This window comes from Apium graveolens, unplaced genomic scaffold (assembly GCF_009905375.1).
Source record: "Apium graveolens cultivar Ventura unplaced genomic scaffold, ASM990537v1 ctg6819, whole genome shotgun sequence".
NCBI lineage: Eukaryota > Viridiplantae > Streptophyta > Magnoliopsida > Apiales > Apiaceae > Apium > Apium graveolens.
This window is the reverse complement of record NW_027419810.1, coordinates 1-21783: the sequence shown is the minus strand read 5'-3', so window position 1 is coordinate 21783 and position 21783 is coordinate 1. Positions and strand designations below refer to the sequence as shown.

Genomic DNA, 21783 nt, shown 5'->3' with positions numbered 1-21783 from the left:
TTAACTTGATTTACTGAGAAGATCCTATCTTGGATGTTAAATGGAGCACATGGTGATTAGCTTAAACGTCTAAAACAAAAGCCTTCTAAAGCATAAAACAAAATCCAATGAGTAATATATACACCAGGGTTCCTAAAATGAATTTTGGGTGCTAATACATAACAAATAGGCGATCAAATCATCATGGAACTTCACATCCTGCAAATAAACTTGCATGATGCTGAACAACAAACGATTAGGCAAGGGGAAAAAAGTTAGAAACAACAAATCGGAGCCTTACATGTATATCATTAAAAACTGAGATGCTAACTTAAGAGGGCAACTAGGCTATAAGCATCCTACACATGAGACTTGAGTTAAACTAGGTGAAATACATAATTCTTTGAAGCTTCAGGTTGATCACAAAGATATTCCTATCAGTAATGCCTACCACATAACTTCTTCTTATAAAGTTACAAAAAAATAATACAGCAGTAGTCGGTAGATCAATCAAACATCCCAAATTCATGAATACCCCCATCATGATCTATTGCATGGTGGACTACTGTGAAAACAAGCCTGCAATTTACAAATATCTTCCATTATAGAGTATAAAAGAAACCTCCAACAAGGAAGAACACACATTAGTAGCCACCAGCCTTGACCAAGTTAACTAAAGCGAATCTTTGACACAATCAATATTTCCTTAAGATGTAAGATCCCAGGCCAACAAAAAAATGAGTTGACATGATTGCCATAAGTGTTCGGAAAATATTTCAATAATAAAGTTGCTAAAGTAAGGTGAATCTAGCATGATCAGAATGGTCCAGTAGGTGCTTTGACATGCAAGACGCAAATTTTCAAAGGACAAATTTCCAAGGGAATACAACAGAGGCATCTCAAATATTACATTTCTATTACTCTATGCCTTTAATTAGGTTCTAGAAGGTAAATAAAAGAACTTGGATATGCCTTAAGGTCATTCAGGATCAGAAATCATTCACCAAAAAGAAACGGAATACAACCTCAAAGCAAATAACATCTCAAAAGTACATGTTGAAAGAAACTGGCAAGATACCCTTGCAGAGTTCTATTAATTTCTATCCAAAAATGTCTTGGAACATGATAAAACAGTTGTTTATCGAAACAAATGTGCTAAAATCATAACCCATGCCTACGATTCACAACAAAAGATTCATCCTTTTTCATATATTCAATTCCTGGAGGGAAAATTATTCATGTTTCATGTCAACTTTAAAAGATTTCAAAATCTTAAAATTGTACTCGCCAACCTTATTAATAAGGGGGAAAGCAACAAAGTGGTAAACGGTAACATCTGAGGGTGCAAACCCTAAAATTCAAGGATGGACGAGCGAATGTCTAAATCTTCATTACTGACATGGAAGAGAGATATCATGGTAGACAGTGCTCCAGAATCAATAGTTCTAATCCGAAACAGAATTAAACACTAAATTAGCAAAAAAGATGGATGTAAGCAGTATACAACAAAACACGATAGAAAGAGAGTCTGAGGCAAACCTGATTAGGACTACAACAAATAGTATTAAATAAAAGGCTAGCTTGATCAGTCGATACTTTTTTTCAGCATCGAGAAATCTAAAAACCTCGGTTACGTCAATAAGATGTTGTTGCTTCATAAATCTGTAATACAGATTGTAGAATAATTATTACCAAAAAGAGAAGAAATAATATTTCAAGCATAAGAAAGATTTATATATGTAGTTATATCAATACAAGCAGTAGAAGTCTGCAGCCAAATTTAATTAAATACTATACAGAAGCATGACAATAGAGAAGGAATTGCTTAATCTTATTCCCTAGCTAAATTCAGAATACTTGATAGTTCTGTGCTCTTACATGACTAAGCCCCTAAGGCTTCTGCTTGCGAAGCATCCATCTGGTCAATGGATATGGATGTAGCTCTTATATATAGTACACCTCAAGCACGAGAAATATGGAAGACTGAGAAACCATCTTTAGCAGGAATTTTATGGTGCTGGGGGGCTTATGGACAAGTGGAAAAGGAATAGAGGAATCTGTTTAAGTTTTTAGATAGTGATTAGTCCTTGTTCATTTTCCAAATCTCTTATTTATAGTTCTCCTAATTCGGTGGTCACTCCCTTAGTTATGGCTAAGTTGTCACGTCTTTAACCCTATGCTTATTTTAATCTCCTAATTCTATTTTTCTTGTAAAACATAACTCCTAAGTTTTACATATTCGAATCCTCTTATTCTTTCAAATACTTGATCTGATACTTTTGCTATATACTTAATTTAGGTGCCAATGCCCAATGTGTGTGCCAATATATCAACTTTACCACGTGGGAAGTCAGGGCCTGACGTATCCACTTTCGAATCAAAAGATACACTCCGTTAAGTTTTTAAAAGAATTGTTAAATTTCTGTTAATCAGCAGGCAACAATTTAAGTATATTGTTGAATTTGCACAAAACTTCCTCTAATACTAATACAACTTGGTTTACCTCGAAAATTCCCACAACAGCGCGGATGATAGCGGAAGGAGATGAAAGAGGCTTTACGAATAATGAAAATGTTGGGTATTGACAGTTTAAGGTTTTTGCCCCAAAATATTCCAAAGTTCATATATATAATGATATGCTCATATACACATACACATGCACATGCACATACACATATCAAAGAAATGAAACTGTAAAGTTGAGAGGGATGAGCTGAATACGTGCTTGAAGACATATGCGTGTACAATTTATTTATAACTAGAAGATGATGACGTATTTTTATTCAGTTTTGAAAAATGATTTAATTGCCAAATCATAGTCTCGGCACATTTTGTAAGCTAGTTAACTAGAAGTTTTGGACATTCAATAGAACTTTGACGGGGTGTATCTTTTGATTTAAAAGTGATAGACTTGAGACCCTGATATGTGGATGTTAAACCTGATACATTGGCAAGTATTGATATTTAACTCTACTTATATTTATGTTCCTATAGTTGAAGTTGTAATATTTACAAACTCATGTCTTGTCATTATCAAACGAGTAGCTGCATAAGTTGGTTGGCTAGAGCAGCAGGCTCAAGGTAGGATCTTAAGAAGCTATATGCTCAAGGAAGCTAGGAATATGAGGACCAACATGCTTAAAAACAGGGCAGGTACTTGGGGTACCAAGAGTTCTAGAAAGGGCCATCATTCCAGCTGGTTGAAAATGGATTCATATTATTGATTGTACATACAGTTTTAAATTATTACGAATAATGCCAGGGAATCCTGCATTCTTACACTCTCAACTGAATAGCAAGCAACTTAATAGTGTAACTTAAAAAGTCGGCCTCCTGTAGTCGTAAGCACATAAAAGGTCATTTTTAGACGTAAGACCTATTGACCTTCACCTCCTCTACGTGTGCACTTTTTGGAAAAACACTTGACATGATTATTTATTTTAAAGAGGTGCACTGGAGGAAGAGGGTGCCACGAACAAAATCAATCTGATTTCTGGTATAGACTAACAAGAAAAACACATAAACTACATTAGTGGTAAAGGAAAAAAGACTTACAATTTTGCATTATAACAAGCATTTGGGAGCGTAAGTATGAACATGTAAAAATTCCCTGTCACAAGAAACAACGCACACAACACACCCTGCACCAACATCTCAGGAACTACCACAGAGTTAATGCGAGATGAAGAATCATATGGATTCAAATAGTCCGCCTCCAAGTCCGATAAGCAGACAATCTGATAAAAGAAAATATTAGTAAATCACTAGACGAAGCAAGTCCTTCAACTTAAGAGCTCAAACTCACTGAAAACTGGCTAAGAAATTCAACCAGCCCTAAACAATATTTGTTTTGTAGTTTCCCATTTCCACTCCTTTAATGTGAAAAATAAAGATGCAATCTTTAACCATTTGCCAGATCAACAAAGAAACAACCTTTAATATGAAAAAAGCACATATTTTTACAAGTACTGCTTCTTGTCTAAACAAGATACTACATACCCATATTGAAAATGATCCAAATCAACAAAACCATATATAATCTTCTTACTCAACTCAAGCATATAGGTTTGTAATGTTACAAGAAAGTTTAAGAAAAGATGTAAACAAAAGTATATAACTTTAGGGGGTTTTAAGAAGAAAAAAATACCTGGTAAATGTTTAGTGCAATGAGAATAATGTTGATAACGAAGAAAATCAACCAAAAAATAGGGTCCCAAGCCATTGATTCTTAGAAATCAAATGGGTAATTTTTGTTCTTCAAGAATGTGTGTAACCGGGTCGGGTCAGGTAGGGGTTTGGTTTGAAGCTCGATGGGTTTGAATTGATTGATCTCAACTTCAATTCTTGTTTTTCAAAACTCCACTTTGGCTATGCAGGTAAAAGAGTGAGGGTACGGTGGTTCGGAGCTGATTAAACAGACGGGAAAGACATAAGCTTTGCACGCCGTAGTTACTTTACCACTTTTTTCCCAAATTTAATTAAAATTTAGGGTTTTTTTTGAGAAATTTTAAAATAAAAAATCTATAAATTAATATGAATAATTAATTTATAAATAATAAGTATAAATTAATATAAATTATGTAAGTGTTTATATAATTTTATTTATAAGTCAATTTTTTTATTTAAATGAATAAATAATTTATAAAATAATTATCTTAATTCGTGAATTTTAAATTAGAATAATATTTAAAATATGTTAATAAATTTTTTTAAAATAAGTTGAGAAAAAATACGTCGTTATAAATATTTAATTTATTCACTCATAAATTATAAATTCGACCTATAAGTGACAACACTGATCGATAGTTTTTTACAAACGGTTGATAAATCAAGTTAAAAGTGGTGCTCAAATAAGTATATGGTACCTTTTTTTAATTTGTAGGTCCAGCATGCATATACCGATCCATTGACAACTTGCTTATAATTTTAACAATTTTTTTTTTGCACATCGAAGCAGATAACATGAAAATTTTGGCTAATAATTGTGTAATATGCATAGCAATTGTCAAGTTGTCATCAATTTACAAAATTTAGGTTTTTAGCTTTGTATGTGTTACAGTAAAAAATTAGAGCCATCGTGGTGTGATAGTGAGGCTGTGGCGGAACCGGGAGATCTACTACTTAAATGCACGAATTTAGAAAAATTAATCCAATTCCTCCGCTTTGTCTGTGTTGCCGCCTGCCGGGATGTTTACAGCTTAGCTTCTCCAAAGGAATTAGGATCAACATGCATACACTAATCGGTTGAGTACGATCACTTTACATGCCACTTGAAGTCTGGCCGGTCCTCAGTCTACGGGGCTCTAGTCAAATTTGGGTTAGGAAAACATCGTAATAATATGTACGCTATATCTTTAGTTTCTAGACACAAAGAGTACGTGTAATGTTGCCTAGATGGAAGGGGTTTCTATTTGCTTTGCTTTATTATTGGTATTTTTGTTTCTTTTACTTTAGAACCAACACACACACATTTAAAAAAAAAAAAAAAAAAAAAAAAAAAAAAAAAAAAAAAAAAAAACCAACACACACACGTTGAGGCACTTCATGCTAGAGAAAGAAACACGGATGAAGATTGTGACTCCTTATCTATCTACCCCATTCAATAATATTTTGTCTACATTTCTGATTTCGAATAATATATATTTTCAAGTGATGTCAATGTAAATATTGTATGTTCCTGGAGATGGAAAGTTCCATTCTGTTGCTCTTGCTCATGGTCACGCTGCTTGTGTACGATCAGGCAATTACGGGTGAACAGAAAAAATAAAAACAAAAATAGAAAAAACCCGATAAACTAAATCGAAAAAACCCCGAAATAAATCGTACCGACAAAAATCGAATTAGTGGTGGGGTTTTAGTTCCGGTTTTCAATCAAAACCGAACCGAAATTAACCGCACCGCTATTATATATATATATATATATAATATCATGTATACATACATGTATATATTATCATAACCCGTTTCTAATATTTTATTAATTAAATATTTACTTAACATTAGTATGATAAGATACCATTAATATTTACTTAACATCACTATAACTGTATAGTATAATATCATAAATTAATTAAGATTAATATTAATATGTAAATACTCTTAAATCATAATTTTTTTAATATGTATATAATTAATTTTATCATATATTTTGATATATACTTTTTTTTATTGTTGTGAACATATAATTTTATCATATTTCGTATCTATTATTTAAGATAATATGAATTATATATTCAAAAAATAACTTTATGAAATATATCAATTTTATTTAACGAATTCTAAATTGACAAATCTTTGGTGATTAATATAATATTATCATTTAACTTGATATTATTTTTTTATCCAACACATTACCAACAAAAAATCGTACAAATAAAAAATATATAAAAAGCGAAACCGATAAATGGTTAACCGAAACCGAAAACCGTTTTAAATGATTTGGTGGCGGTTAATAGCAATTAACCGAAACGAACCGCATATATCTTTTTGGCTACGGTTAATGCTAAAAACCGCACCAGACCGTACCATGCACACCGCACAGGCAATGCTGCTCCAAGTGAATGGATTCCTAGAAATTAGCAGATGAACTGTAAGTCAATGTTTGTTTTTGTTCCCACTCCTCTGAATTACAACTGATGACATGAATCTTCATCCTTTTTACTTAATTAGGAAGTAAAGTACGTAAATCATTCTAATGACCTATCTCAAAACAGCAACATGGTGTTTAGAGTTGCCACTTCATATATTCTATTATAATATAAATAACAGTAAAATAAAATGACATTGGTCACTTCAGTAAACTCGCAACTTTGCCTAGTTTATAAATTAAGTTATAATAGTGTCACTGTTTCGTCTACACTAGATTAGTAGATTTAAATACACAAGCTAGCTTTACTGAAACTTTCTTCATTACGTATCTGCTAAATTCACCAGGTGGCTAATGAGTATTTTCACAGAGAGCAAAAAATAATAAGGTGAGCTCAGGCGACCTTCTTGATTATTTTCTTTGTGCTCGACTGAAAAGGCCTAAATAATGTCAATGACGCCAGTTTTTGATCAGTATGAATTTACATGCTCAAAATTACCTCTCAAACGCCTTTTGTCACCAGTTCAATGAGGTTTATTATGGCTGCCATAATATGGCACAGTGAAAGTAAATGATGTATAGACGGGTTCAAACTCTCTCACAGATCTTTTGATCTTTTAAATGAATTGATTAGTCAGAATTCATGTTTCGTCAATGTACATACAGTTTTTCAACACTTTGTTGATGGAAGCTACCATCACCTTGATGTTGTCCTAGTTTCTCACTCGTAGATATCATTACCTTGTTTACACACATTTATACATGTCTATAAATATTACTGATCTACCTCTAGCTGATATTGGAGTCTATTGGTCTCCCATGGTTGATCATCGCGTTAGAAATTCATAACAATCATACAGAGCTTCCAGTGGTAACTCTAGCAGAAGTAATCAATGCATCCTTTTAATTGTTAACTTCAGAAGCTCCAGTAATGTTATTGGCTCAAAACTTTTCCGTGAATTGGTAATTAGGCCACAATTTGTTACTGTCCCATTAACATCTAAAAAAATGCTCATTTATCAGTTAGAATTCAGGGTTGGTTGTTGATATGATAACAATATTCTTTAAATTTCATTTCACTGTCAGATTACAATTACGCATAGCCCATGTAATATGCAATTTACATGGAAGAAAATTCTTTTTTCATTTAGTACCTCTACTAGAGTACTGGTTTTGTAGTTTCTCTGTAGATTTGCAAGTTTTTACAGGGAAAGTTGCTTACCTGAACTCTCTTCCTTTGTGTATTTTCTTCAATAAAAATGAATATCAATATTGTTTAGCCACTTCAAATTTTCTTCCAGTGTGATATTAGTCAATTTTGTGTTTATATCTGTGGAAGAAATAATAAGCATGATCTCAACCTCCAACCTCCAAATCTAAGGGTTTGATGCTGCAGGATGCTAATCGTAGTCAACATGTGCGACAGTGATTCCTGAGGCCTGATTATTGATATGGGAAAAAAAATGCTGCGAGGATAGTCATACTAATGTTTTCTATCATAGCTTCGGAAACTATGATGCTTTTTAAGAGCGGCGCTAGATCAAGACTTTAGCATCTGGAAAACTTGTAACATTGCTGGCCGTAACAAAATAGAAAAATGCAAAGAAACGGAATTGAATAATTCGATCAACAACCACCCGGTGCAACTTTTCTGGCTGTAATGATCCAAATAAAAGTTAACGCATACGATAAACGATAAAAGTGAAGTTATGAGTTGTAAATTATCAGCTTAAGGCTTTAATCTTGATTCATCTAGCTATCGATATTAGAAAGCACGGTATCTTGCCAAAGATCCCGTGTCTTGTTTTTTGGTACTTGTTCACGTTTTAGACTGAATCCGGTGGGATCACACACTGGGACCGCATTTGAAATGGATGTGCAGTGCCAACAAGAATGGAGAAGTGAGGTTTATTGGCTTGCTCTGAATCTGGGCACCTTTATTTCATCTTGTTCTTGAAAATGTGGTTCACAAAGAAGAGCAACACAACTCACTCACACATATGCCATTGTCTTTTACTTGAGAGCATTATGGCCCTTGCATCTAAAGCCACCAGCCCACAAAAAATTGTCACATTTTGAAAAGTACTCCCTTTTTTGTGCTGTATAGTTTTCAGAATATATCATCGTTTCTTTCTCTACTCCCCTTTCTAGTCGCCCACTTATGGTTTTTTCCTTGATATTTTACCACAATTACGAGATGGTTATAAATTTTGAAAATTGGAATTATTTAATTATAATATCGATTTATAATTAATCAGATAATTTTTGACAAATCTGAGGTTTATCATCAATTTAGCGAATCGATCAAATATTTTTAATCAATTTATCAATGATTTTTGAAAAATCGATTATTTAACGTAGGGTTCATCTTGTATCGACAAAAAATTAATATTCAACTTAAAGTGATGAAGGAGATACCGCTAGATTAAGAAATCTTGATGATTTTTTAATTTGATAAAATTTTTGCATTTTACAAAAAACTCTTTTTAATTTTTTTTATTAGAATTCCCTTTTCTATTGTCTTGTCTCAAATTTTTGGAGGAAAATACTCCCTCAGTCCAAAATATAGAACGCTTAACTTTTTACACACATCTCAGTATATTTTAAATGTCTAGCTAAAATTATTATTTTTAATTTTTTTCCTAAACTAAAATATATATGTTATATTTTAATTTATAAAAATAATTAAAAAATATTAATTTTAACTATAATTTTAAAGCTCTTTAAATTACGTAAAAAAAATCAAATGTCATGAACAATAAAAACAGAGATGGGCTTGTACTGTGTATTTGCAGTTTTGTTGCGCCCATGTAGGTTTTGTTTGTGAAACTTGCCTTCCTAATGTTTGTCATTTGCATGTGGAATTTGAATTTAGGAATACTCGCTTTAAATTAGTACGCAAGTACCCTTGAAGGAAGTGGAAGCTGTGCAAAAGTGGGAGTAGCATCCTATCTTTGTTGAAATGATTTCCTGACAATGCATAATTATTACTTGCGACACTGGTCTGGTCAGTCATCAGTACAGCCATCCAGTCAATATTGCAACAAAAACCCCACGTAACCATACGAAAAATGTACTTAGCGTCTAATAGGGTGGAGTGCGGTTCTATTGGGGTAAATTTGTCATCAAAACTGGGATTTAATTAGATTGGTTTCAATTTTAAAACCGCATCACTCAAAATTAATAACACAAATATGAGTACTAAAATTTTTAAATAAATAAATTACAAGATACATTTGTTGCCAAATAAGAAACTACAAAGTTTTCAATAAAATAGGTTTACATTTGTATTCAGTAAAATCATAATTCAACATCTAATACTCGTTTGAAAAATTTTAAAATAAGTAACTTATGATTTAAAATCAATAATTAACTTATAAGTGATAAGTTGATAAATACTTATAAGTTATATAAGTGTTTAGATAATTTTACTTATAAGTCAGAAATTTTATTACTTAAATAAATTAAAATAAATACTTTTGAAATATAATTATCTCAACTCGTGAGTTATAAATTAGAAAAATATTCACAAACATATATTTTAAAACAAAAGTTAATAAAAAATGAATAAATCAAAATAAGTTGAGAAAAAATATGTCTGTACCAACATTCCACTTATCAGCTTAAAAGTTATTTATTCGACTTATAAGTTGGGTCGACAAACAGTCGTCGATAAGTACTTACGGGCTTATAAGTCGATAGGCTTATAAGCTGTTCGCCAAACATGCCACTAATTAAAACACATTTGCTGCTTTTGACAGAAGCTGGAACAACACAGCAGTAGTGAGTAGGGCTGAGCAAAAAATTGGGAAAAAACTGAAATCGAAATTGAAACTGAAACCGTTAAAATTCGATAAAAACCGAAATGTTTAAATCTGAACCGAAATCGAAACCGGAATATTAAAAACCTAAACAGAAATTGGTTTGCGGTTTCGGTTATACGTTGCTACTGAACCGAAAAAACCCGAAACTGATCCGAATTATTAAAATTGATAAATAAATAATATATTTATATAATATAAATTTCTAAAATTAATACATACATACATATATATATATATATTATAAACTGAAGTACTGAACTAATAAAAAGAAAGTTGCAGTCTGGGCTGTTTACAAATTACAATAGGGCTTCCATCCTTTAGCGCCTTCAAACCCTTTTTAGTTTTCAATTTCACTAGTTACTTCAGGAGCTTTCAAGACCTAATCTAATTATAATCCTGTAAGGCTAAGGCAAGAGTAAATCGGCTACACAATACATTCGTGAGTGACTGAGAATCATAAAGCTGAACAGTAATGGATGGAGATGGACCATCGGAAAATCAAACTCCACTACAAGATGAGCCTCAGGCTGAACCGGTAAATATTTCAATTACCAATCCACTTTACACTATGTTCGTAACTATTTGTAATTTCTATTTCTACTAATTTTATAAGTTTTACAAATTTTAGATATATTTGCTTAATTTGTAGATAAATGTGAACTTACAAGATGAAGAAGTAAAACGTAATGATAAACCAGATGAAATATATGAGGGTAAAAAGGGCTCAGAAGCATGAGATTTTTTTGATATAATTACGGGGTGTGCGGTTGGTAAAGAGAAAGCTAAATGTAGATTATGTGGTATAATGATTGGATGTTACTCTCGAAATGGCACATTCGCAATGATGAATCACTTGAAAAATACATGTCCTAAATCATTACTTCAGAAAAATCTTGATAAATTGCAAAACACTTTGTAATTTGAAAAAATATCAAAGGAAGACAAATTTGGCACCATTAAAAATCACACATTTAATCAAGAGAGATTAAGAAAAAAAGTTGTCATATTGTGTGTTGAAGACAATCAAACTTTCAGGATTGTAGAACATGAAGGGTTTAGAGAGTTATTGAATGAGGCGAAACCAAGATTTAAGATTACAAGTAGATGGACCGTTGCTAGGGATTATCTTAAAATATATGGAGAAGAGTTAGTAAAATTGAAAAAGAGTTTCGCCTTTCAAAGAGTTTCATTTACAACGGGTACTTGGACATCCGTACAAAACATTAATTATATGTGCCTTACGACTCATTAGATTAATGATGATTGGAAGATGTGCAAGAAAATTTTAAACTTTTCTCAAATCGGAAGCCATAAATGGGTTGCCATAGGAAAGATGCTACTTGATTTATTTGCACAATGGGGGAAGGATCATATATTCACCATCACATTAGATAATGCTTCTTATAATGATAAGGCAATTTCACATTTAAAGAAATTTCTTAGAGGATCAGAAGTTATATTGGAGAATAAGTTTCTACACATGCGATGTTGTGCTCACATATTAAATTTAGTGGTGAATGATGGTTTGAAAGAACAACATGATTCAATTTCTAGAATTTGAAATGCAACTAGATATGTTAGGTCTTCACTGTTAGGTAATTAATACAACACAAAGGGGGTGAATATGTTTTGGATTATTTTTAAGCTTTTTGAACTGTTATGAATATGGTGGACAAAGTAGTCTAACTTGTAGAGATAAAGTGTTTTAAATAGTAAAACATAAACATAAACACACTATCTTCAAAACTCACCAAATTTATATTAAAATCAAGTATGTCTTGTGTTGAGTGGCATTTATGACACTTATTTATGCTCTAATAAACTTTGAATTGATGTATTTGTACTCAAGTTGTTAAGTGTTTTAATGTATTTTCTAGTGTTTTTGCATTTCAGGCATTATTTAGGTAATCAGGTGAATTAGCATTGTTTTGGTGCTAATTTGGTGTCCCAGTGGTGTTGGAATAAAAGCTCGTGGAAATCCGGCTCGAAGCAGCAATATTTAAGAAGAAATCTGAGTTTTTCCCAGAAGGACGGCGCGCCCGCGCCGGGGTTCCAGAAGTACAGCGCGCCTGCGCCGTGATAGCGCGCGCCCGCGCCGATGCCGAATTCAAGAATCCTTTTTCTAATACAATTCTAAAAGGGAAGGCTTTCAAATTATTTAGGGCTGCTATATATATTCATATTAGGTCGTTTTAATAAAGAGAGGGACCAGAGCGCAAGGAGAAGACGACAAGAGACCTTTAGCACAATTCAACAAAGGCGAAGACGATATAGTTTATTCTTGTGAATCTTTGTTTTGAGTTGTAATATGGATGCTTGTTTCTTATTTTGTTGAACCTATACTCTTATTTGTACTTGGTTTAATTATTCATATAGAGACTACGTTTTATATATCATGATTTCATCGAAACCCACGTTGATGATGAGTCCGATTATGGGCTAATCGTTATCGCGGGGTTCTAGCAGATTTATTTATGGATTTCTTTAGTTAAATTGTTTTGATGCCTTAGTTTGTTGTGATTGTATGTGATAGGGAATAAATAAATCCTGATTACGTAGTTAATGTTGTATTAATTACACATGATTTGGGTTGCAAGGCCTAATAAGAAGATGTATGATATTCAGATCAAAAAAGTTAACACATTGATCAGGCCTGATGGACCAGATCAGGCCTGATGGAACAAAGAAGGCCCAAAACCCTGAATATTAATTATTTTTGTAATTAATTAATATGAGAAAAATCAGCTATTAAGAAAAGTCCCAATAAGGACATAAATCCTTATAGATTGGCCTCCAAGGAACCTCATGGGATAAGGAATCAGCTTCCTACTTTCTAGGACTCCAAAGTCCATTCTAATTCTGAGACTTGCCCACCAAGTCTCCTAACCCAAGTCCAACTCTAGGACTCCCAACACCTATATAAGGGGTCTCACCCCACAAATCAGAACTACGTTTTTGACTTGATCCTTGGCAATCAGCAAGGTACGTAGGCATCTTGTTAAGGCAGATTGAGTCACGAAACACAAGAGCAGTCGAATCGAGCCTCGAAGCTCACGTTCCTTAGTAATAAATAAAGCAATTATATATCTTAGTTTTTAATCCATAACATTTGGCGTCATCTGTGGGAAAGCACAACAACAACCATGGCGAGAACACGGAGAACAATTAGAGCTCTTGAGGAAGGAACACCATCGGGGACAACCCAAGTGATTTCGTCAACCATGGAGATACCTCCTCATTCAACTTATGTAGCCACCCAAGGAGAAGCCCAGATAGGGGTAACTCAACCTCAGCCACAAGGGACGATTCCCTCGGCTATTCAAGGTACGAATCCCCAAGTTCAACAACTACATGCACCTGTGAATTCTCGACCCATCGGGTACGAGTATTCAACTGTTGTGACTACTAACCCCCCTTATGGGATGCCCCTTTACCCCGAGGTTGAAGAAAGTGGACACGCTGGACGGAGTGAAGCACGAGGGCGATCGCCCCCATACATACGAGGTTTGGCTCTTATCCCTGAGGATCAGGAATTTTCTAGTCCTTACACTGAGAGAGACTCCGAATCTTCGGATGATGAAGTAGCCCCAAGAAGGAGACGTGCTGGTAAAGAGCCGATAGCTGATGGTAGCCAACGTCCTAGAAGCGCCCAATGGACAAATCCCTAAGAAGTGGAGGAAAGGATCAGGGCTCACGAGGCTGAGATTCAAAGGCTGAGGCGCGACTTGGAGGCGCACCAGACCACCAGACCCCCACAACCTCCTAGGGGGAGAAATCCTCCTCCTATCATAGACCTGGATGGTCCAATACAGAGAAGGGCTGTTGTCCCAAGGACTGATCCAAGCAATCTTCTTCCGCTTGGAGATCCTGATGATCCTACTCCGCCCTTCACTGAAGAAATAATGAATGCCCATATCTCAAGGAAGTTCAAGATACCAACCATCAAAGCTTCTGATGGTACGGGAGATCCCGCTAATCATGTTAGGACATTCTCTAATGCACAGCTGTTACAGCCCGTGAATGATGCTATTAAGTGTCGGGCCTTTCCTCAAATCCTGTCGGGTATAGCTCAAAGGTAGTATAGTCGTTTGCCCCCAAACTCTATTGGGTCGTTCAGAGAATTAAGTCAGGCTTTTATTAAACAGTTCATCAGTGGGAGAGTGCATGAAAAAAGTTCAGCATCCCTCATGAGCATTGTGCAGGGAGCGAAGGAATCCTTAAGAGACTACTTGAATCATTTTACGAAGGAAGCTTTAAAAGTCCCGGACCTTGATGACAAGGTTGCTTTGATAGCACTGCAACAAGGAACTAGGGATGAGTTTTTCAAGATGTCCTTGGCCAAACACCCCCCTGAAAGCATGTTGCAGCTCCAGGATAGGGCAAGGAAGTACATCAAGGTGGAAGAGAGTATGAGGAAGACCGTAGTGAATAATGAACCCACTGGAGGCAAGAAGCGGAAAACTGACCTGGAATATATCGCTAAGGACAAGTATCCTAGAACCGAGCAAAACCCTGATTCAACCCCCAAGAAGGGAGGACCTGGGCAAAAGTTCACTGAATATGCTAAGCTGAATTCTCCTAGAAGCCAGATCTTGATGGAAATCGAGAAAGATCGAGATATTCGTTGGCCTAAGCCCTTGAAGGCTGATCCTGCCAAGCTAGATAAGGGCAAGTATTGCAGATTTCACAAAGATGTTGGTCATTACACTGATGAGTGTAGACAACTGAATGATGAAATTGAGTTCCTCATTCAAAAAGGAAGATTGAACAAATACACTGGAGAAGGAGGGGATATGAATAACAATGGAAGAAAGAACTTTGAAGATCATAGGAGGGACCAAGAGGATCAGGGGTGGAATCCCCAGCCTAGAGGACCGATTATAAATGCAATTTTTGGAGGGCCGCGACCTCGAGGGCCTGTGATAAACACAATCTTTGGAGGACCAACTGCTGCTGGATTATCCAGGAACTCCAGAAAAGCATATACTAGAGAGGTTATGCATATTGTTGGAGAAGCCCCGAAGAGGGCCAGGACAGAAGTGACATTGGCTTTTGATGATTCTGACCTAGAGGGTGTGAAATTTCCTCATGACGACCCGCTGGTCATAACACCGATAATAGGAAATAGCCCGGTCAAGAGAGTCCTTGTGGATAATGGTGCTTCAATGGATATCTTGCTCCATGACACCTTTCTAAGGATGGGATATAACGACTCCCAATTGACCCCAACCGACATGCCGATATATGGATTTGCGAGAGTAGAGTGCCCCATGGAAGGAATAATCAAGTTTCCAACCACCATAGGTCAGGAACCAAGGCAAGTAACACAGATGTTGGACTTTGTGGTGGTAAAGGCTAGTTCAACTTATAATGCTATCATGGGGAGAACATGGATACATGACTTCAAGGCAGTCCCTTCTTCCTACCATTCAGTTATAAAGTTTCCCATCCGGAATGGGATTGGAGAAGAGAGAGGAGATCAAAAAATGGCTATTATGTAGCCTCTTTGAGGGGAGATGGAGTTGGGGGGCAGGTTCTTCCTATTGAAGATATGGATATCCGAGAGAATGATGAGAAAAGAGGAAAGCCAATAGAAGACTTGTTTCTTTAGCCCACCAGAATCCTGAGAGGATGACTTTCATTGGAGCCACACTCGAGGAGCCCCTTAGAGGAAAGTTGGTAAGATTTTTGCAAGAAAATAATGATGTGTTTACATGGTCAGCAGCTAATATGCCAGGCATAGACCCGGAACTGATTACTCACAAGTTGAATGTGGACCCAAATCGGAAGACTGTGAAGCAAAAGAAAAGAAACTTTGCTCCGGAAAGGCAAGAAGCTATAAAACAGGAGGTTGAGAAGCTCTTAGAGGTTGGTTTCATTGAGGAGATACAGTTTCCTGAATGGTTAGCAAACCCTGTAATGGTGAAGAAGGCCAATGGAAAATGGAGGATGTGTATAGACTTCACTGATCTGAATGATGCATGCCCTAAGGACTATTTTCCGTTGTCAAGGATTGATACTTTGATAGATGCCACTGCTGGGCATGAAATGCTGAGCTTTATGGATGGATTTAGTGGATACAATCAGATTAAGATGCACAAGGATGACATTCCAAAAGTATCATTCATCACTGACTTTGGTGTTTATTGTTATCTTATTATGGCATTTGGTCTTAAGAATGCAGGAGCCACCTATCAAAGGTTGGTAAATAAAATTTTTAAGGATCTTATTGGCAAGACTATGGAAGTCTATGTTGATGACATGTTAGTCAAGAGTCTAGTAAAGACTGATCATATAACCCATTTGAGGGAAGCTTTTGAGGTCCTGAGGTACCACAAGATGATGTTAAATCCTACGAAGTGTGCTTTCGGAGTAGGATCTGGAAAATTTTTGGGATTGATGGTCTCCAAGAGAGGGATCGAGCCCAACCCCGATAAAATAAAGGCAATCCCGGACATGGAGCCACCAAAAACTGTCAAGGATGTTCAGAAGCTCACAGGAAGGGTTGCTGCACTGGGACGATTCATCTCCAAGTCAGGAGATAAGTGTTTGTCGTTCTTCAAGTCCTTAAAGAACATTAAGGATTTTGTATGGAGTGAAGAAAGCCAGAAGGCATTCGAGGAGTTAAAGAAATATATGGCCCAGGCCCCGTTGTTGGCCAAGCCAGCTTTGAATGAAGTTTTATAATTGTACCTGGCCGTTTCAGAGAGTGCCTTGAGTGCTGTATTGGTTAAGGAGGAACTGAAAATCCAGAAACCCGTATATTATGTCAGCAAAATTCTGCATGAAGCTGAGTTGAATTATTCAACTATTGAGAAGTTTGCTTTAGCCTTGGTGATGGCTTCAAGAAAGTTACGTCCTTACTTTCAGGCTCATCAAATTGAGGTGCTAACAAATCAGCCCCTGAGAAATATCATTCATAGTCCCAAGGCTAGTGGGAGGTTGATCAAGTGGGCAATAGAGCTGGGAGAATTCGACATCAAGTATAAGCCACGAACGACAATTGTTGTGTATATGTTGTGTACTTGATGATTGCATGAACAAAACACCTTGGTAGATTTTACTTAGTAAAATTATGTAGCACTCGATGGATTAGATTTATAGTCCTGACGGATGACTCATTATAGTCCCAACGGATGATGACTTATTATCCATCGAGTGAGTAGCTTATGTAACAATAAGTCTGTAGCAGATTTCTCCATACACCATTGTATAGATTCTGTAAGTAGTATTCAAGTCATGTTGACTTTAACTAGATATGCAGAATAGGTTGATTAATTGTACATAAATGATGTCTTGTAATTCTGCATAAAATGAAATGAAGTCAAGTGCCAAATTGTTACCCGACGGATAAACTACAATGAAGTCGACAGATGATCAACTAGACAACCCGACGGATGATCAATGACTCGATGGATGATCATGAACCCGATGGATAAAGAATTCAAATATCTGTTGACAGTGACAAAACAGTCACATGCGTCGAGTGGATGCAAATGGAATGTGGTAGCCTATTCAACTGGGTTTTCGAGAACAAAGAAGCATTGCCATTTCCATGCTATTATGAAGATATTCAAAGATGTTGGAATAGAGTAATGAAGTAGCATTGTAATAGACTAGATAGTTTTGTTTTATTATCCTGTCTCATTACTTTATAATCTTGATGATATATAAACCAAGATGTAGCAACTAAGAAACTATCGATCTAAGCAACATAGCAGAGAAACATTTGTAAGCAGAATTCTTAGCATTTCTATGTAGCCTTAGTTGTTCAACTGTTGTAAGCAGCTGTGAGCATTTTACACACAGGGTTCTCTCGATATATAATATATATCTTTGGTGGAATCATTCAAATCCACCATAAAGTTTTTAAAGACTCCTGTTTTTTAATTACTTGTGATTTGATTCATTTAAGTTTTTATTTCGCATTGTGCTGATCAATTCACCTATATATATATTTGAGTTAGGACATTTTTATTTCAAGAAAAAGTTTCAAGAATTCCATTCAACCCCCCCTTCTGTAATTCTTGTTATATTGTTAAGGGACTAACAATTGGTATCAGAGCAAGCTCTTAACTTACAAAGAGTTTAAAGATCAAAACAATACAGCAAGATGAACAAGAAGGATATTGGAGTCAAGATCCCTTTTCTGGATAAAGATAATTACCATCATTGGAAGGTAAAGATGAATCTTCATTTGCTTTCTCAAGATGAGGCCTATGTTGACTGCATAGAAAGAGGCCCTCATGTTCCAATGAGAGCTGCAACAGGAAACGAGCCATCAGTTCCTAAGCCAAGGCATGAATGGTCTGATCCTGATATTGAACAAATCAGGAAGAATAAAAAGGCCATGAACATCCTGTTTAATGGAGTTGATGGTGATATGTTTGACAACATTATCAACTGCAAAACTGCCAAGGATGTTTGGGATACAATACATATCATCTGTGATGGCACTGAGCAAGTTAGAGAAAACAAGATGCAGCTCTTGATTCAGCAATATGAGCATTTTCATAATGAAGAAAGTGAGTCTCTCACTGACATTTTTAGTAGGTTTCAAAAACTACTAAATGCTCTAAAGTTGCATGGAAGGGTCTATCAGATAAAGGACTCCAATCTGAAATTCCTTAGAACTCTTCCAAAGGAATAGAAACCAATGACAGTCTCATTAAGAAACTCATAAGAATATAAGGAGTTTATTTTGGAGAGACTGTATGGCATCCTGAAAACTTATGAGCTTGAAATAGAGCAAGATGAGAGGATGGAAAGAGGAAAGAAGAAAGGAGGATCCACTGCACTAGTTGCTGAGTTGGAGAAAGAAAAGGAAGTGAAGATGGAAGCCGTTGAATCAACTTCAAGGGTCTGTGAGAACAAGGGCAAGGGGCTTGCAGTAGAAAGTGAAGATTCTTTGAGCCAAGATGACATGGAGGACACTGATGAACACCTAGCATTTCTTTCCAGGAGATTTGCCAAGCTCAAGTTCAAGAAGAACTTTGGAGTAGCCAAGCCAAATAGAAACATGGCGGATAAATCAAAATTCAAATGTTTCAAATATGGCTTGGCAGGGCATTTTGCCAATGAGTGTAGAAAGTCAGATTCCAGCAAGAAAAAGTTTGAGCCTGAGGATTATAAGCAAAATAATTTAAACTGCTCAAACAAAAGGAAGGGCTTTCATAACATAAGAAAATGACTGGGCAGCAAATGGTTTGGATGAAGAAGAAGATGTCAGCTATGTTAATCTAACCCTAATGGCCAAGTCTAATGAAATAGAGACAAGCTCTTCAAGTAATCAGTTAATTACTACAAACCTTGCACATTTATCTAAAGCCAAGTGTAATGATGCCATAAATGACATAACTACAGAGTTATATCATTTGCGTGTTACACTTAAATCTCTTACTAAGGAAAATGCTAAAATCAAGGAAAACAATTTGTTTTTGAGTGAGAGAAATAATGTGCATGAGTCTCAGTTCATTGACTTTGAAAAGTTAAAAATTGAGTTTAAGATTGCCAATGAGAAATTAACTAAGTCCTTGAAGAAAGAAGAAATGTTGAAGAAGCAGCTCGAGCGTGAATAAGAGGTGATTAAGGCATGGAAACATCCAGAGATGTCCATGCTCAAATCACCAAAGTTCAAGGAATTGAGTCTTTCTGTGTTACAACCTGGAAAAAGAACAAAGAAAAATTATAACCAAATTTGATAGATGGAGTGCTGACAGATGTAGACTCGACGAATGATGAGGATCATCCATCGGATAACAAAAAGGGTTATCCATCGAATGATGAAAATCCTCATCCGTCGGCTGTGAGCAAGCCCATTAGTAAAGCCAAACTTGTTAAGCTGAATGAGAAGTATAGGTCTGTTTCCAAGAACTTTGTTTCAGGAGAATCGAGTCAGGTTAAGAAAGGGAAAAAGGCTAATGTTGGTCCACATGACTGTCAACAGTAAGTGACAGACTTGAAAAGATTGAGGTAAAAACAGAGACTAAAAAGAAAATAATAGAAATGGTAAAGTAGGGATTAACAAACACAATAACTACACACCTGATAAATATGCTCCTAGAAAATCTGTGTTAAGTGTGGTAGTGTAATCATTTGTCTGTTAATTGCAATCTGCCATGCCCTACTTCCATGTCTGTGCCACCTTAATTTCCTAACATGAATGCCATGCCTCCCATGCTTATGAATGCTATGTCTACACAGAATATGAATGCACAGTTTGCTAACATGCCATTTGCACCTAATCCTTATTATGCTACATTTAGTATACCACAAATGCCATTTAGCATGCCTTACGGAATAACATGTTTACTAACAGCATGCCATTCCTGTTGATTATAATATGCATAATAATTCTGTTGCAATGAATGGTTTTAAAGGTCCAACTCAAATGACCAAGGATGAATCGGATATCCCTAAGTCAAATGAGATAAAGCCTAAAAAAACAGAAAAGAAAGCTAACAAGGCAGGACCCAAAGAAACTTGGGTACCAAAATTAACTTGATTTGATTTTGATGTGTGCAGGGAAACAGAAAGAATATTTGGTACTTGGATAGTGGTTGTTCAGGACACATGACTGGTGATTCTACCTTGCTCACAGAGTTTAAGGAGAGAGCTGGCCCTAGTATCACTTTGGAGATGACAACAAGGGTTATACTGTGGGATATGGCTTTGATTTCAAAGGACAATGTCATCATTGAGGAGGTTGCCTTAGTGGATGGTCCTCAAACACAATTTGTTGAGTATCAGCCAGCTTTGTGATAAAGGCAACTCAGTGAACCTTCAACTCAGAAGCCTGTGTTGTGACTAATAAAAGAAGCAACAAAGTGGTTCTCACTGGTGTGAGAAAAGGAAGTGTGTACCTAGCTGATTTCAATTCATCTAATGCAGAATATGTTACTTGTCTTCTCAGTAAGCAAGTCAGGATGAAAGTGGCTATGGCACAAGAAGCTATCCCTTTAAACTTCAAGACCATGATGAGCTAGTAAGAAAGAACTGGGTTAGAGGCATTCCTCTAGTGGAGTTTTTCTAAGGATGGACTGTGTGATGCCTGCCAAAAAGGGAAGCAGATTAAAGCATCATTCAGGAAGAAACTTGATTCAACAATTGAAGAGCCTTTGCAACTGCTTCACATGGATTTGTTGGACCAATCAATGTGTTGTCCATCTCAAGGAAAATATTTTGCCTAGTAATTGTAGATGATTTCTCAAAGTTCTCTTGGACATATTTCCTAAAGTCTAAAGATGAGGCTAGTGAAGTCATCATCAATCACATAAGGCAAGTCAATAATCATCCTGATTTCAAGGTTAGAAGAATCAGGAGTGACAATGGAACTGAGTTCAAGAATTCTGTCATGAGAGCATTTTGTGAGGAGAATGGGATTCTGCATGAATT

At 35.7% G+C, this 21783-nt stretch overlaps 1 protein-coding gene across 3 annotated transcripts; it reads right to left on the bottom strand.

The window, feature by feature from the left end:
* Positions 1-235: 235 nt before the first annotated feature.
* LOC141703595 (protein cornichon homolog 2-like) lies at positions 236-4420 on the bottom strand. Of its 3 annotated transcripts, XR_012567608.1 has the most exons (5): positions 4127-4420; positions 3535-3716; positions 1519-1641; positions 1272-1424; positions 236-558 (listed from the first exon to the last, which is right to left on the bottom strand). XR_012567608.1 is itself a non-coding variant. In XM_074507065.1 (4 exons), the coding sequence occupies exons 1-4, from the start codon at positions 4199-4201 to the stop codon at positions 486-488; spliced, it is 453 nt and encodes a 150-aa protein (XP_074363166.1). In that variant the 5' UTR covers positions 4202-4420; the 3' UTR covers positions 236-485. The 3 variants fall into 3 exon arrangements, 2 of the variants coding, with proteins under 2 accessions (XP_074363166.1, XP_074363165.1); XM_074507065.1 differs by lacking the exon at positions 1272-1424; XM_074507064.1 differs by lacking the exon at positions 236-558 and having other exon boundaries at positions 1160-1424.
* Positions 4421-21783: the final 17363 nt, after the last annotated feature.